We start from the raw sequence: 18,939 nt of genomic DNA on the forward strand, positions 1-18,939 counted from the left end.
GTTAACATATTTTTGCCTAAACGTATTTCATTTTAATTCGTAACGCAAACGTAATGGGGCTTTTAGTGTTTAATTGCATGTCGTACATTATCCCGTCTCTTTCTTTTCGCCAAAGAATTCATGGTTTTCGCCACTCCGCGCGCCCATAACAGTACTCCGACTTGTTCTAATATTATTTTGGTTTCATTTGGGGGCAAGAGAATCATTAGGGCAAGGCTTTCATCCGAATGAATTAAAATTTACGTTGTACAGCAATATTGGCGAGAAAGGAAGGCGGGCAAGGGTCCGTCCCTTTTGAAAGTGAAAGTTTTCGCTTTGTCACATTTGTCAACTGTCACTTCATATTCGAGTTCAGTCAAAATTCGCCGTGTTCACGCCATTTTAAATTGTAAAGTTTCATTGAACCCTTCTCGGTATGGCTAGTCGTGTCGTGTCATTACCCATCGGCATAGATTTGGGTACAACGTATTCGTGTGTTGGTGTATTTACGAATGGAGCTGTTAACATAATCGCTAATGACCAGGGAAATCGCACGACTCCCAGTTTTGTGGCTTTTACAGACGTCGAAAGACTCGTGGGGGAGGCGGCCAAGGGTCAAGTGGCTCTAAATCCCGAAAACACTGTTTACGGTATTTACTAAAATAACGTTTCTAATTAACATTATAAAATGATTAAAGCGAAATCAAATTATTAGTTTTGGACAGTGTAATAACTAAATTAACTGTCCCGGAAATCGATTTATAACAAACTAACTTAATAAACAAGCCGCGTTTTCTGTGGTTTATACAATAATTAAACTTTCAATTAGTAATTTAAGTTTGGACACACTCAGGTTTGATATCTACTTTCAAAGTTGAAAATAAGTTTTGCGTGAACTAAGATCCTTTTATAATTATCGCGAATAATCGACGTCTAGACCGATCTCAAATTAAAATTCTTTCGCCCATCACAAAACTTATGTTATTGAGAAAATACGTCTAAAACTAGAAAAATCGCACGGGAATTTTAATTGAATAAAAAGAACGAAGGCTGTCATTATCTTCCCTGCACAATCATTGAGAGGGGTAATAGCTAGGTGGTGACACCAGTTTTTATTTATGTGGCCTTTTTATAATAGCACTACGGCACAGTAAGCAAAAACCGTGATTATTTCATAGAAAAAATTGTCGGTTTGAAAATAATAGGTATAAGAAAAAATACAGAAGTCGAAAATTATATGTTTTATACGCCTTATGTTAATGATTTAGAAAGTTATTGTTATGCTTATCTAGAAAGGAGCTTTTGCGAAGTTAATAACTATTTAAACTTTGGTGTTTTCTGTTGGAAATATGTGTTTAGTTCTTGTTTGTATTATCGCATTTGAATTAAATTAATCTCATCAAATTGTTGGCAGATTTTGATTTAGATATTTGGGGAAAAAATAAATTGTAGCTCCATCATTGTTCGCTATGTGTCGATTATAGAAATTCTGTCAACAAATTACATATATTTTTGTAAAGTAGGTATATTACAAAACACATAAAGTTCATTCATGTTGGATTTTCCTCGTCAAAGTCAAATTATTTAATTTTTTGGCAGTGTGACTTTTACTTCAATAATATGTTAGCTGTGTATGTCGCCAATACGGGCTGATAAAGTAACCATGTCATGCGTAGACTGCAGAGGTTAGGTTGGGATAGGCATATTTCAGTTCTTGACTACATTTAATAAACGCAATTTTCAAATTACCTGTTAATAAAACCTTCATTTTTCTTTCCTCCATGGTAAAATTAACCAGGATTAGGATAGGAATAGAATTTTATGAAGAAATCTGTAACTTTATTTCACACGTCAAACTAACATTCAAAATTAAAAACGTCAAATCGCTCTAACACGATAATGTGAAAATTACTAGAAAAGGAGGTGCAGGTTTGCAACATGACAACAATTTGACAGGGAAAATCCAACGTGAATGAACTTTATAGTCTGTCTCAAATATAAATTTCCACCAACACTGCATTCTACGTTAGAAGTATAACCGGCAACATTGTTTGGTGAAAAATGTGTCAGTTTGTATTTGTGAGGTTATCATTCTCTGTCTGTCAATTTTCGTTTTTACAACTCAAAATTTTACAATAAAGGAAAAAAATGGTGCCAACCTTTTTAAAGCATTGTTCATTTTAGCCTCAAGTAAATTACGTTGTTTTCGAATCATGTTTATAAAACATTGCCAACTTTGGTTATAACAATCCCCAATTTAGACATATTTTTATTTTGCCAACATAATTCAACAGGTGGTGGAAATTTAGAATTGAGACAGACTATACAACTTAATCATTTTACTAAAAAAGAAAGAAGTACCCAAAGATTGAAATACAGATATAATTATGTCAATGTTTAAGAAAGATGATCCAAAATCCTGTAAAAATTATAGAGAAATTACATTAAGAAGTAGGTATACCTTGCAAAATTTTCTCAGAGTAATTGAAAAAAGATTAAGGGAACAATTAGAGGCAACTATGGAAGAAACCACAACATCGATTTAAGAAAGGATATGGCCAATAGAGGGCGATACTGGCGGTAGTGGAAATCTGTCTACTAGTTTGTCTCACTTTACGAGGTTGGCAGCACATCCAAAATTTGTGTTAGTTTTCAACGCCAACGGCGATGGGACAATCATCCATAATGACCCTGTACTTAGACAAACAGGCAAAAAGCTACTGAGGAAAGGAAAAGAAATTCACTTATGTTTTATAGATTTAAAAAAAGCCTTCGACAGAATGAGAACTAAGAAAAAACGATATCTGGAAGTGCATGAGACAAAGAGGAGTCGAAATAAATACGATAGCAATTAGAATCAAGAATCCGCAGAGTTTGAGTCAAACATAAAATTGAAGCAACGATGTGTACTAAGTCCGCTACTATTCTCCATAGTCATAGACGACATTATAAAAAGTGCAAAGAAAAATGTAAAAACTTGACAGTAGGCAAATGGCAAATGAAGAACACTACAAGAAGTACTGTTTACGAATGATATAGTGTTAGTAGCTGAAACAGAAGAAATATTACAACATAACCTAGAAGCATACCAAAGAGAACTGCCGAAAGTAAACATGGAAGTAAATATTGAAAAAAGCAAAATTATGATAATATCCACGAAAGAAAGGAAACATTGAATCTATACAAGGACAAGTATTAGAACAGGTTACAAACTACAACTACTTGGACACAATCATAGAGGAATCTGGAAAAATAGATAAGGAAATAAACCAAAAAATCGTAAAAGCTGGTAGACTGTACAACTCCCTAAGAACCACGTTCCTGGGGAAGAAAGAAATACCGAAGAAAATAAAAACACAAGTATACCAGAAAGTCGTAAGACCATCTATAGTCTATAGCATACGGCAGTGAATCCTGGACTCTAAAGGCGGCCTTACACCAAGGCAACAATTGGCAACATGTTGCCTGCAACATTTTTTAGTAATGTTGCCGGGCATTCCTAAAAAATGTTGCAGGCAACATGTTTCCAATTGTTGCCTTGGTGTAAGGTCGCCTTAACAAAGAATAATAAAAGTAAAATCGTAGCTACAGAAATGAGATTTCTAAGAAGAATAAAAGGGATCACAAGAAGAGGCAGGGTAAGAAACAAAACGGTAGTATCATTGACAGAATTAGTCATCGGCGAAAGCCAATTGAGTTGGTTAAGGCGGCCTTACACCAAGGCAACAATTGGCAACATGTAGCACGCAATATTTTTTAGTAACGTTGGCGGTCCTTACCAAAAAATGTTGCATGCTACATGTTGCCAATTGTTGCCTTGGTGTAAGGCCGCATTTACGTCACATACATAGGATAAAGGAAAAACACTTACAAGAGAAATTTACGAAACCAAAGCACAAGGAAAGAATGAAATAGGACGTCCACGACTGAGATGGGAGGACCAAGTGCGGCAAGAAGCCGAAAAACGAAGAATCCTGTGGAACGAGACAAGACGGCTGGGACAGGATAGAAATTTGTGGAAAAAGAAGATACGGGAAATGCCACAGGGCAATATTACACTGCGTATTGCGTATTACTTTTCAGTCCTACTCCTAACGGTAAATGGACTTACTGATTAAATTAAAAAATTAATAACAATAAAACAAGATTTTATCAAAAAACCTATCCTATTTTAGATACTCGCGTTGTTGATGTTGCAGTAGCGAACATAAAGATCGCGCAGCAAACGTAGATAGGTATTTCTAACATCTTTTCCTAGAAAACTTGCGAGAAACGACATTGCTAACAAAAAGCGGACAAAATAGTTATTTTCGTATGAGTAGCGCTGTCAGATCACTTTTCAGGTACAGAGCGCCCAGAAATGTGGTAGCAAGTTTTTCAATTGGTCCCGCAAGATGACAATTTTTTACAGAGACCTTTTTTATGCATGGCAACGCCGCTATCTAAATTGAGTTAAATAAATGTCAAGAATTGTCAAAAGTAAAGCATTCAAATTTAAATTTTATTGAAAATGTTCAAATTGACCACCATTATGCTCAATGCATAACCGAACCCTTCGAGCAACATCTCGACAAATTTTAGTGCACAAATCGGGGGTAAAAATTGTTCGGAAAACCTCCTTAACATATTCTTTTGAAAAAATTCAAAAATTGAATGTTGCAAGATTGAACAAATTTGGCTTTTCGAAAGTGCCATCTTGTGACACTTTGTGTAAAAGTTGCTACCACATTTCTGGGCGCACTGTATAATGCCGAAATTTGAGCACGAGGCCTCAGCCAAGTGCTGCAAAACAGGCCGAATACCTGAAAACTGACAGCGCACGAATATTGAATAACATTTTTCGTGTTCGTTTAGGCAAAGTCTTAAAAATACACTCCCTACAAAAATTATCGCACCACCCTGAAATATCGGTGTTTTTCCAAAACGAATATGCATGAAAGCAACATACTAGGTCTACATCATGTAGAAACAGTTTTTATTTACTTATTTGCAAGCACCAACACCGATAAGGATTTTTTTGGCAACTTTTCTTCTAATTTGTGATAAAGCTGCATATACCCATTTCTTCCAGTTTATTTGTAGTCGCGTTGTTTATAGAATGTGTCATTTGTGTAATATAAATTTGACATGATGAATGTTCCTCAACGCGTTAGCTACCATCTGACCTACGAAGAAGCTGTCCAAGCACTTGCTTTGCTACAGGATGGTCGTAGCCAACGTTACGTGGCGAGAGTCCTCGGTGTTAACCATTCTACCATTGTCAGGCTGGCACAAAGGCACCAAGAAACTGGGAGTGTTGGCAGAAGGCCAGGATAAGGTCGTCGAAGGGTGACATCGGTCCGAGATGATCGCTTTTTGCGCCTAACAGCGCTCCGTACTAGGCACTGCACTGCTCGATTGCTTCAAAGTGAGATGTTAGCTGTCAGAGATGTGGAAATTTCGCTCCAAACTGTAAGGAACCGTCTTCGGGAAGACAATATTCGGGCTCGTGTTCCCGCAAGAGCACCGCAACTCACCAGACAACATCGTGTAGCTCGTCTAGCGTTTGCTAGGGAACATGTGAATTGGGATATTGGAGATTGGCAGAATGTTATGTTCTCTAACGAATCACGATTTTGTCTTTATGCAAATGACAGACGGTTTATAGGAGACCTGGAGAGCGATATCTTCAATGTAACTTTGTTCCCAATGTGAACTATGGTGGAGGTTCGGTAATGGTTTGGAGTGCTATCTCTGTGCAAGGTCGTACAGAATTAGTGTCTTTGCGTGGGGCTCGTATGACGGCTGCACGTTACATTACTGACATTTTGGACCCACATGTAATTCCGTACGGCCCATTTATTGGTCAAAATTTTGTGTATATGCACGATAATGCTCGACCACACACAGCTCGGATAGTTCAAGAATACCTTAGAGAAACTGAGACACCTGTTATGGAGTGGCCAGCTCGAAGCCCTGATTTAAATCCAATAGAGCATGTATGGGACACCCTTCAACGGCGTGTATTAGAGCGCAGAATGGTTTTTAGAACTCGCCAACAGCTGGAAGTAGTTCTTGTGGAAGAATGGCATAACATACCGCAAGAATACATTGTAAACCTTTACGAAAGCATGCTTCACAGAATGGAAGCTGTCATTCAAGCCAGGGGTGGAAGCACTCGTTTTTAATTTAATTATAGTGCATAATCAATTTATTATATTGTTATAAATCCGTTAAAAAATCTTTCAAAACGTAGATTTTTTTGTTTTTATTTATTCTTTTGTATTATCTTACACCCTTTATCACAACAATGAAGATCGTAGCGGTACATTGTTTGGTTTACCACAACTGTGGGTGGTGCGATAATTTTTGTGGGGAGTGTATAATAACATTGAAAAGATTGATTTTTCAAATATCAGCTAACAAATAAATACGTAATAACTCGATTAAAATCAGTAGAATTTTTTTTAATCCTCCAAAAAGATGATTTAAACTGTTATTGTACTAAACTTTAATTAAACGATCAATATTGTTCCACATGTTTTTCAGAAGATTTAAATCAGATCACTTTGGAGGTCAGTTAAACTATTTTTCATTTTCAACGATCAACAGGTTTAGAGGATCATTATCTTGCAAAAGCTGCTAACATAGACGCATTATTTATTCCAACCAATTCTCCTTGAATCTTTTACCTCATGTTCCAACGTACTCTTTCGCAGAGTAACTGCTTCGTAAATTTGAAAATATTAAAAAAGAAGCAAAACTGTGTCTCTTTCGCTCACTATTTTTCTTTAACAACACATTATTGGTAACAAATCAGCTAATCAACAAATGGTAGCAAGCTTATAAAAAATTTCTCGTAAGTGAACCGTGGGGGTAAAATGCAAATTCCAAGAGGTACAGTCTTCAGTAATCCGGTGGAGGAATTTACCATATCTTATCATGTGGCACTGTGACCATCCGAGTAATTTACAATCACCACTTTTCCATTACTTTATTGTAAAAATTATAATTGAATTACTGATTATAATAATATCTTGTTTTTTAATTCTCATACCTATTGTTCCAAACTTATAATTTCTAATTACCAGTATTAATTAAATTTTCTAATTAAATATCGTTTTTGTTCTTGTTCTTGGACACTGTTTGCTAATACATATTATAGTATGAAGTATTAAATTTTTGAAATTTGATACTTTTTTTGAATAGCAATTGCAAGTAAGTTTCTTAAACTAGCTGCGGAAGCGGAACAATATACAGTGAGCGGCAAAAGTATGGAATAAATTCATTAAAAATTAAACAAAATCTTTTTCAAAAAAATCTTTGGACAGGTCAATTTTAGTTTATAAAAATACATATTTTAATATAAAATAAAATTCCAAGCAGTCGTTTGTTTTCGAGTTATGATGTCATCGATACTTTTTTTCAATGGAAACCCCCTATTTTTTTTCTTGATTCTGATAGCCCTTTTCATTGTCTAAATAAAAGTATAAAATTTTTGTTATCTTACATAAGGAAATTTTTGAGAAAAAAAATAATAAAGTTGGAAAAAATTTTTTTATAGCGATCAAAAACAAGTCAAAAACTGTGTTAGTCAGTACTTAAAATTATGGAATTAAATGTTCGAATTGCCATCCTCCAGCTTGTTGACAATAAGCAAGTTTATGAAGAAATTCCCCCTGTTTTAGTTTTATGCCCGCACCCAATCAAAATTAAAATTTCTATACGTTGTGTTTCTGTTAAATGAGTCATTTTCGAAAATGTTTTGTAAAACAAATAACACATACGAATGAAATTGACAGTAACATTTGACTGTTTGATTTACCTACTTGATTTTTTGACTTGCTTTTGTTCGTTATAAAATTTATTTTTTCCAACTTTATTATTTTTTTTCTCAAAAATTTCCTTATGTAAGATAACAAAATTTTTATATTGTCATTTAGACAATTAAAAGGACTATCAGAATCAAGAAAAAAAATAAGGAGTTTCCATTTAAAAAAAGTATGGATGACGTCATCACTCGAAAACGAATGACTGCTTGGAATTTTCTTTGGTACTAGAACATGTACTTTTATAAACTAAAATTGACCTGTCTAAAGATTTTTTTGAAAAAAATTTTGTTTAATTTTTAAGGAATTTATTCCATACTTTTGCCGCTCACTGTAAAAATCGGTGGACTTTCGGAGTTTCATTCAAAAACGAATATCTGCGCTGTATATTTTATTGTAATTGGCGATCGACATTGCAGCTTTCGTTCGAAAGATTTAAAGTGTTAACACCAACACTTCAGTTAAAAACGGTCAGATGTTTACGATAGTCCCTGCGGGATTCACATTATCGTGTAATCGAACAACTTTAATCCCGTTGTTTTATCTCGAGTAACGTATATTACGCATCAATAAATTGTACAGAACAGAGGCAGTTAAAAGCTTCATAATAAAGTCCAGTCTGTAATGCACAAAATCAGTCGGTACCTATTACCGTAACACTAGGCAGACCAGCAAACCAACAAGCACAATAAATTATTCGCTATCGAGACGTTGTGCCCGCAAAACTTTCATAATTAATGTATTCAAACATTAATGCATTTTGCGTGTCAGATGCGAAAAGATTAATAGGACGAAAATTCAACGACCCGGCCGTCCAGCACGACATGAAACTGTGGCCCTTCCAAGTGATTAACGATAACGGGAAGCCTAAAATACGGGTCCGGTACAAGGGCGAGACGAAGACTTTCTTTCCCGAAGAAATATCATCGATGGTGCTGGGAAAGATGAAGGAGACCGCGGAGGCGTATATAGGAACGCATGTGACAGGGGCGGTTATCACCGTTCCAGCCTACTTCAACGACTCCCAGAGGCAGGCAACGAAGGATGCCGGCACCATAGCAGGACTAGACGTACTGAGGATCATCAACGAGCCCACAGCCGCCGCCATCGCCTACGGTCTCGACAAAAAGGTCAGCCAGCCAAAATAAATTTTACAACAAGATCTGAACACGCGTTCCTCCAGACTTGAAATTAAAATTTAGGGCACTCGGGAGGGTGATGCAGGGCCTAAGTATGTTTAACATACAGAATATGGGAACAAAAAGCGGAAACTTAACTTTATGACCCTTTAGATTCAGGTTAAACTGCAGTAAAATTAAAATTCCCCTTTTCGGATGGCGCTACACAGTCACTGTGGTCGATGAGGGTCTAAACTACTTTAAATTGCGGTCTTTTATGATAGAAGGGCTGTTTACCCATAAGCCGGAATATACGAGCAAATTAAGAGAACATTTTTAAGTAAATATAGCACCAGATGTAACGTCGTGGGTACGGGAGAAAGCGAAATACGTTCAAGCGAAATTCCAAAATTAATTCTCTATACAATCTTACCCTTATTTTATCGAGTGAAGAAATAACAATAAAAATTAACGAGAAAAGGTGCAAAGATTTAGAAATGCTTGCAACAGATATTATCAGAAATTTAAAAAACCTCATTTCTAGAATCGTAAAATTCAAATCAAAAGAACTTGATTTTTTTTTTAACTATAGGCGTTTCATCTACGGAATTTACGTCAAAATTGCTACATATTTAGTTGCTTAAGGCGCCTCAAAACTCAAAACCGCGTTCGCGTGAGAGGTACGACACTTTGAACTTTGAGACAGAGCACAATAATAATAATTTTTTACTTACTTTGAGACAAAGTAACGAACATATAAAAATTAATTCATTATCAAGTATCAACGATTTCAGTGATTATGAAATTACAAAATAGTAATTTATTACACGAGTTTTATAAGACAGGCAGGCGTTTTTTAGAGCACGACGAGCGCAGTGAGGAGTGCTATAAAGCAAACAAGTGCGACAAAATGGCTTATAAAACGAGTGTAATACAATTTTTTTTTTCTATTTTGTCCCTATTTTAAATTAAAAAAAAAAATCAAAACATAATGCTAGGAAAATTAATTTGGCAGATATAAAGGTTTGGTAACACTGGTAGTGGTAACTAGACGAATAATTGTACGTTTTGAATTTAAAGTGTCGTGAAGTGCAGTGATCACCTAGCAACTAGTCACTGTGAGTCACTGCCAACATTAAATATTTAAGTAAATGTTCCTGAAACCGGTGTCGAAAAGAACTCCTTTTCGAAACCCGTTTGAGTGTTATACTGACTGTGTTAAAGGTGCAAAATAGAAAAAATACCATTTCAAATATTAGCAATAATTCAGTAATTATAAAAGTTAAATTGATTGAGCTCTGTACGTACTCTAGGAAACAGTAGGGTTGATGCCAGCAATAAAGTTGGTACAATAGGTGCAAAAGTGCGAAAGAAAAAAATGTTTTCTTTGATGTTCTAACCCTCCATGGATCGTCGTTGTTCGTGTGCGTTCTTGCAGAACGGCGCATTTTTCGTCTACGCTAAATGTACATTACACACCTCGTGCGGTTCTGAGCAGAGCGGCACTTTTGCTTTTGATACGTCTTAAGAAACGAGCACTTCGCGTACCAAAAACCAAAAACCAAAAATCCAATTTAGATCTTGTAACAAAGTGAAACCTTTTTGGATTTATTTTGAAATAAAATCGTTTTACAGTTAGGGCAGATAAGGCCTAAGTGAATTTAAATGACGGTCGCTTGGATGATTGGAGGGATTACTGTCCATCGTATTTTCATTTAGAAACCAATAAGAGAAAATACTTGTGCCACCGAGCACTATCCAGTAAATCTATTAAAATGTTCAAGGAAATGAGGAAGTTTCAACAATTAAAAACTCATCTTGCAAATTATTGTTGATGACACTCAGAAGCATAACTTTTGTAACTTTAAAGTAGTGTTTTTCTAAACATCATTATAATGAGGCTTCTTTACGTTTATTTCCGGATTTCAAATGTTATGGCACCAGTGTTAAAAGTAACTCACTTTTAACACCGGTGTTAAATTGTTGTTCCCTCAACTTTCTAAGTAACAACAAAAAAGTGTGAAATTTTTTACGATTATTTCTGTAACTGACAACAAAACAATGATTCCCACCGGTCCATAACTCAGTAATTTCATAATTTGATTGTTTTTTTATCACTTTTTATAAACATAATTTTTTAACTATCTGTCATAACATAATTTCAAGTAAATCTGAAATTACATTAGGAAATTTTCGATAATTTAGTCAAATGTTTTTTTCAAAACATATTTAAAAAGAGGACTACCTATAGGTCGTCCAGCGAGATTGGGTGATTTTAAATTGTTGACTTGTAATCCAACACTACAGAATGCACTAGAATGCATTAATTAGGGCATAATTGCAAGGCAAAAAATGTTACTGCTTGGTAAATAAATAAATAATTTACGCTAGGTAGTACTTTCTCTACGTAGAATTTAGTGATTTTTAGGTCAACCAATCTCTCGCCGGACAAACTTTACCTATATGTTATTATTTTAAAGCAGCCAGGTCCAAATGACAAGTAAATTAAAAACACAGAGGTATGAATGTTTTATAAACAAAAACGAAACCATATTTTGTATTAAAATTAAAAACGTGCTTTGCGTACAAATTTCGCATCAAAATAAAAAAACAGGGTGTATAGAAATCACATTTTCATTTTTGTTTGACTTTAATATTATTAATGAGAAAACCGAACATGTGGCTAGACGACTTGCATATAAATTGTAATAATTTTCGATGAAATCAAATGAATATTAAAATATATTTTTTTTTTTATATGGAGCGGCCCCATCTGGCACTGTTCTTCGACAACAATGTTTTAAGTTTCACTAATCTAAGTTCGAAATGAATCTATTCATAAAGCTGTACCGTACCACGCATTTTCATTCCGAATCGATACGAACTGTATTCTTTCCGTATCATTTCGAAGCATAATACATAAGCATGCCACAAAAGCAACTCATTGTGGATTTCTTGTGTTGTGTAAATGGATGCATTATATAATAATGATCCCGTTTTCTACGGAAACCAAATTGTTATTCGCATCTTTGCCGTCTTCACGTTTTAACCGAGCACCCTCTGCTAATTCGACGATATTACTTTACTCAGTTCGCAGCTGGTTTCATCGCTAAAAACAAAAATTGGACGTCGGATGAAATTAATTGGGAACAAAACAAACGTTCGTGTTGATGAGGTAAATATTGTAAAACAACATACCACCTGTTATTCGGGTGTTGTTGCTGCGGTGCTCTCATCGTTAATCCAATTGCTGAAAACGGACTTTTTCGAAAATATATCAAACTGACACGTAGTGATAAAGGATTATTTTCACACAACAAAGATGACATTATTTTTTAACAGCACAGCATCTCACGGCACTCTATTCACTTTCAAGATATTCCCAATCTTAATTTCACCGATTAATAGCCCTTAAAGCCTACGGCACAATTTGCATACTGGGGTCGCAAAAGTGTACCACAGTCCAAATAATCCCCTTAATATAAGAAATTTGCCTCACGCCCTTCGCAAATGGAGCCTCAAACCCAGGCATTATCCTCCCATTTTAATTTACAGGGTAGCAAAGAGCGTAACATTCTCATTTTCGACATGGGGGGTGGAACGTTTGACGTGTCCATTTTGAACATGGCCGAGGGTATTTTCGAGGTGAAGGCGACCGCAGGCGACACTCACCTCGGAGGCGAAGACATCGATTATCGCATGGTGCAGCATCTGGCCGAGGAGTTCAAAAGAAAAAACAAAGTCGACATAATGAACAACAAGAGAGCTTTAAGGCGTCTTCAGACGGCATGCGAGAGAGCGAAGAGAACGTTGTCGTCGGCGACTCAGGCTAGCGTCGAAATCGACTCGTTGGCCAATAACATCGATCTGTACACGAGCATCACGAGGGCCAAGTTCGAAGAATTGAACGGGGATTTGTTCAGGAGGACCTTGGAGCCGGTCGAGAAGGCATTGAGAGACGCGAGGATGAACAAGAATAAGGTACGTATACGTAAGTCTGCGCTAAACGCAGGAAGTAACAGATTACTTCGACTGATGCAAACAAATAATAAAAAGGTGCAATAACTATGTATACCTACTGTTTATGGGAATAGAGATGAACGTCCAATTTTTTCACTCATTATTTTAAACCACGATACTCATCGAGTCATCGTTATTCCCCATGGATATATAACAGCAAGTAATTTTTTTACACCTGTCGTTTTCCCGCAAAGTCGTTAACGTGTTAAAACTACACGGAATTTCTATTTTATTGCTTTGTCTGCTATTGTAAGATGAGATGCGTATCGTTCTAACTTTTACTGAATTTTTCACACACAGAAAGCAATAACGCAAGCAGTGTATATTTCAACAACACACGATGTAGATTGTTTTTTATGTCTTAGACCAATATATTACATTATTCTATTCCCAGACTTAAATTGTTTGAGATTATATTTTTTTTACATTTCCACGAATAATGTTTCATAAAACTAGTAATCTGCAATAGCAGTAGAGCAGGAATAAAAGAGAACAAAACCAAAACCTCCATAATTCCACTCTTTGTACTTTCGGAGCATGAATTTTTAGTATCCATTGTTATTACAGTAGTCAACTTTAACAGAATTTTATTAGATTATTTAATATTTACACAACATGGAAAAAATGTACAGTAAAATTTAATTCAGTTTAGAAATTGAAATTAACACCTAATTATAGAAGGACACAATATTTCAAACATTACTAAAAGCAACTAAATGGGAATAATGTTTTGAATTTATGCGCAGGCCTTGCATGCTTCAATTCCATCAGAAAACTTTCCGGATACATTGAAATTACGTTTTTTCCATAACCGCAATAAAACCGTTTATTTTGAAATTTCTATTACTACAAGTAATTAGTTAATAATTATTATTCCAGACAATTTCTTTTACTGGAATTTTAGTTTTTAAAAACTTAGTTATATGAACGTGCTGGATATTTGCAAATATTTACAGCAAAATTTCATTTTTAATTTAATTAAGCTCAAAATTTATTCCACCAATTCATTTTGTATTTATATTTTATAATTATGGTTGAAATTATTTTTTTGCATATCGTAATGAAAGTAGCACTTTTTTACACAACAAATCGTAGTGAAAGTTGTACTTTTTTGCATCATTTTATTCCATTTCCTTGGAGATCATTGTCAAAGCATACCTATTATTTTTTTGTGTGTAATTTTTCATAAATCCTTTTGGACCAAATTTCTCAACTTACATCGATATGCAACAAAATACAACACGTTATGAAAGTCTCTCGGCTACGCCCTCGTTAATCAATCTGCAAATTCGTGAAAAAAAAGTATGACTTTCATAACTAGTTGCACAAATAACTAGTTATACTTTGTCCAGCGAGAGAAATTAACCCAACACTATAAAATGCACTAGAATACATTAATTAGAGCATAATTTCAGGGCAAAAATGTTACTGCTTGAAGGATATATGTATTTCAAATTTTACTTGCGCTAGGTACTATTTCCTCTAAGTGAAATTTAGTGGTTTTTATGTCAACCGATCTCTCGCTGGACAAACTTTACTAAGCTATACAGGTGTCCTCGAAATGCATGTAAAAAAAAATCGGTAGTTGGTGATGATGCATAGTAGTTAAATACAAAAAATGTTTCTAGTAAAAGTCTTTTTGTTTTTGAGATATAAGGCATTGAAAATTTGTTCGAAATTTCTAGTATCTTTTTTCTTTTTTCTTCAACTCAGTAGCGTACTGGAAATTTTGAGCAAATTTTCAATGCTCTACATCTCAAAAACAAAAAGACTTTTACTAGAAAAAATGCTTGTATTTAACTTCTATTCATCGTCATCAACTACCGATTTTTGACATGCATTTCCTGTATAGAACCACATATTCTAAGGAAGCCACTACTAAGTAACTGTCCTTTTTCCATCCATTACTTAAATTGCACAGAAAGTATCTGCAATTTAAAGAAACACATTTATTTTTGCTTTTTAAACTACTCATTCAACTATGCATTAAAGGGATCACGTCTTTTAATCTGGATAACAAGAAAACAGTTTCCAAGTTAGAACTAGCTGGTGCTTGTTGCATAGTATCGAATTAAGCGTTATCATGGTCCAAAATTATCTAGCTCTTGGGATACCATACACGATTTTGAAATAATTTTGGCCAGCAAATTGTTTTGTGTGATTTTGCATTAGCCTAAGATTGAAAAACTAACTTCCCCACAGAAATTTTGTGCCCCTTTATACGGGATCATTCATATAAGATGACGAGCCTGACCAGGTAAAAATGCAACCCAAAATACAATTTACAGAGCTATCTCGATCCCTATTATATTACCTAGCTCTCAACAAAGTGTGATTTAATAATAATAATAAGCAATTAAAATCACAAAAGTAAGTAGGATCATGTCGTTCGAAAACATTTTCATATACTAAATATTAACGAAAAATGCAATGACAGATATACCTTTCAAAATAATAGAATATCTACTTGAATTCCTGATTTAATTTTTAAATACCAAAACACAATGAATGCTTTGTAAATGTATTTTGGGTTGCATTTTTACCACATCCGGCTCGTCATCTTACGTGAATAACCCTGTATGTAGAATAAATTCGACAAATTCTGAATGTCACATTTTCAGGTTGGGTTGTTGGCTAAACCCTACCCTCACAAATTTTGTTTAGCTCTAAAAACCGGACGGTTTTGCAATTTATATTTAAAAATACAGATTTCTGGTGTTTATTAACTGTGATAAAACGAATATAAGGAACGAAATCTGGATTGAAAAGCCCGACTAAAACGCCATTAATGTCAGAAGTGACAGCTAATAATAAATTAAAATTGGGCATCTGTTTCGAAAAGGCGGCACAGTTATATTTTTTTCCAAAGCTGGCTTGACCCGACAATCATTTATAGATACCCTGTATTACATTAAGGTTACAAGTTATAACTTGTTATCCAAGACATACTTTAGGAATTAATTCTTTTTGTTTCTATTTTGATTTTCAATAAATCGTTGAAACTCAAATAAGGGAGTGTAACTTGTGGTTGGGTAAATATCCCTCATGGTACCTAATTGATCAATTCTGTTGGGAATTTACTTATCTGCAGTTAATAAACTAAACATACAAAATATTTATTTACTTTTCATAAATTCACTAATTAATACCACGCGTATATTTTTTTTTCATACGTATTTACGTAACAGGATGATCAATTAAGACTTTGTGAAAAAAGATAAGACATTTTTGGCTGTAATTAATCAAAAATAACTGAGAATCACGTAACCAAGTAATACATCTTAGTTCAGAGTTGGCTGCATGAAAATTGAGTATAATACACGTTGAAAAACAAATAAAAAAACATTTCCGCGATTCATTTTTTACAATTAATTACAGGCACACTTTTACGGATCTAGTTTTTTTTATCAAATCCATCAAACTAGCACGCTATTTGTTTAGTAATTAACACGATGAAAATCCTGAATCATTTTTGGCAGATCGACGACGTTGTTTTGGTCGGAGGTTCGACGCGAATTCCCAAGATTCAGAATCTACTTCACGAGTTGTTTCAAGGAAAAGAACTAAACAAATCAATTAATCCAGACGAAGCTGTAGCATATGGGGCGGCGGTACAAGCGGCCATTTTAACTGGAGATAATTCAGAAGCGGTTCGTGACATTCTGCTGCTGGACGTGGCTCCTTTGTCTTTGGGTATCGAAACAGCTGGAGGCGTTATGGCGGTACTAATATCGAGAAACTCGACCATACCGATAAAACATTCGCAGGTACGTTACGATGCAACTGCCGCTCTAGACCGGCGCATCCACCAAAATTCGCACATACTTCACTACCGAATCGATAATTTAAAGGTCGACAAAACAACATTCCGTCTTAAAAATATTGCAAAAGTTTAATGCAAATATCATAACGACAGTTTGGCGGACGGTTTTAAATTTCCGCGGAATTACGAGGTTCACAATACCGTATCGAAATATTTCTGCAAATTTAAGCGGCTTACACAACTGACAAATTCGTCGCTGCAAATAAACAGCAACAGTGCAACACGTGGGACATTGGTACATTTTACGCGATCGTCATGAAGGTTTGTAAATCAGACGAATATCAATATTGTAATAAATGCAAACAAATGGTGCTGCGACGCTGTCATAAATATAAATTTCAGAAATGCTTCACGTACACTACAGATGCAGCATAACGTCCCAACTGTGATTTGTCAAGCTTACGTTACATACTTTACCTACAAGTGCAAACTAGCCATTAATCTGTATCATCTCCGAGCTTTAAATTTAGTGTGTGCGTGTCTAATTTGTCAGGTAAAAAGTACGTGAGAATTTTGCATTTCATTGCAAATACCGGGTGACATTTAATGATTGAAATTATTTTTGTTCGGTTGGCGACACATTTACGATTTGATATTGGTGCACTTGATTGTCAAATTCAAGTATGACAGTTCAAACAACTAGAACAGACAACTCCTTGACAAATGAGTAGGCGTACCAATTATTCGGGAGTGCCAACCCACAAAATTTGTCTCAATCATTAAAAGTCACCCGATAATAAGAATCTAATGTTTTTAAAATACTAGGATTTATGGCCTAGCGTGTCACAAAAAATAAAACACTAAGCATGTCGTTTGAAATAATCAAAAACATTATTGTAGCCTTGCCACAAATACACAATTTTTTTCTTTACAATTTTTTTTTTGAAGGTATACAACTAAGCGATGAACTTTACAGAATTTTTTAAATCTCCAGATGATTATTAACGCTGTATCAACAAGTCGGAGATTTAAAAAAAAGCATTGAGTTTTGCATGTGGATTAACAAAATTAAACATGGTACTGGTTCACACACTCGTTCATTTTTTCCCCGACGAAATGAAAGCAACGAACGTACAGGTTTTTTCCTGGCCCCGGGGTCTTTCAGGACATTTATTTTTTACACACAAAGCAAACCTTGGAAAAAATAACAAAAAGCGTGCTCCGAAACAACACTCGACTTGAACTGATCTAAATTTTAAATCTGAACAAATTAATGATTGGCAAATAAAGCCGCCGCGAATTTGAATTACAAACTAATAAAAAATATCAAATTCATCATCGGCATCACGATCAAAAGCCAGCCTTTCGAAGCGCGAGATTGAATTTTGTGTCGAGTACATTCGCTTCGAACCACTTACGGCCAATTACTCCATTGCAGATATTTTCCACTTTCGCCGACAATCAACCGGGGGTTTTAATTCAAGTGTTCGAAGGTGAAAGGACCATGACACGTGATAACAACTTATTAGGGAAATTCGAACTCATGGGGATCCCTCCGGCTCCGAGAGGTGTGCCGCAAGTGAGACAGCCAATTTCCATTACAATTACTGTCGATCTGTTTTCGAAATCAATCCATTTACCACGAAACCCTATTTACGGCGTCGAAAAAATCTAAATTTAAAAATGGTGGATCCGGATCCTTTCCGAAAATTTATTCGGAAAGGCGACAAAATGAAGCAGGGTTTCGTGGTTTGCTTTACATTTCTTTTTCTTTTCTTTGATATAGTCTTTTCAAGTGCGCTCTTGGCACCCTGAACAAAACCAGTTTTTCTATTTTCAGTTAACAATGAAATAACCGTGTCTCAACAGAGGGTGGGGGAAAACATGATGTTGCTAATGGAACTTGTTAACTAACAAGATACATAACAATCAATTAGGTCATTAGTAAATAAAAAAGTTAAATTTCCAAAAATATTTTAATAATAGTACAGTGAGCGGCAAAAGTATGGAATAAATTCATTAAAAATTAAACAAATTTTTTTTCAAAAAAATCTTTGGACAGGTCAATTTTAATTTATAAAAATACATATTTTAATACAAAATAAAATTCCAAGCAGTCATTTGTTTTCGAATTATGAGTTATGACGTCATCGATAGTTTTTTTAACTGGAAACCCCCTATTTTTTTTCTTAATTCTCTGAATTGTCTAAACGTCAGTATAAAATTTTGTTACCTTACATAAGGAAATTTT

General features: G+C 34.9%; 1 protein-coding gene across 3 annotated transcripts in view; it reads left to right on the top strand.

Annotated features, from left to right (window-relative positions):
- The first annotated feature begins 306 nt into the window (after positions 1-306).
- LOC138126850 (heat shock 70 kDa protein cognate 4-like) overlaps positions 307-18,939 on the top strand; it is a 37,863-nt gene continuing 19,230 nt past the window's right edge. For all 3 annotated transcript variants that reach the window (XM_069042654.1, XM_069042660.1, XM_069042664.1), the window contains exons 1-5: positions 307-629; positions 8,559-8,917; positions 12,461-12,886; positions 16,405-16,692; positions 18,127-18,267. In XM_069042654.1, the coding sequence (XP_068898755.1) occupies positions 416-629; positions 8,559-8,917; positions 12,461-12,886; positions 16,405-16,692; positions 18,127-18,267 (1,428 nt within the window). In that variant the 5' untranslated portion in view covers positions 307-415. The remainder of the gene's footprint in view (positions 630-8,558; positions 8,918-12,460; positions 12,887-16,404; positions 16,693-18,126; positions 18,268-18,939) is intronic.

The sequence above is a fragment of the Tenebrio molitor genome, chromosome 1 (genome assembly GCF_963966145.1).
Source record: "Tenebrio molitor chromosome 1, icTenMoli1.1, whole genome shotgun sequence".
Classification (NCBI taxonomy): Eukaryota; Metazoa; Arthropoda; class Insecta; order Coleoptera; family Tenebrionidae; genus Tenebrio; species Tenebrio molitor.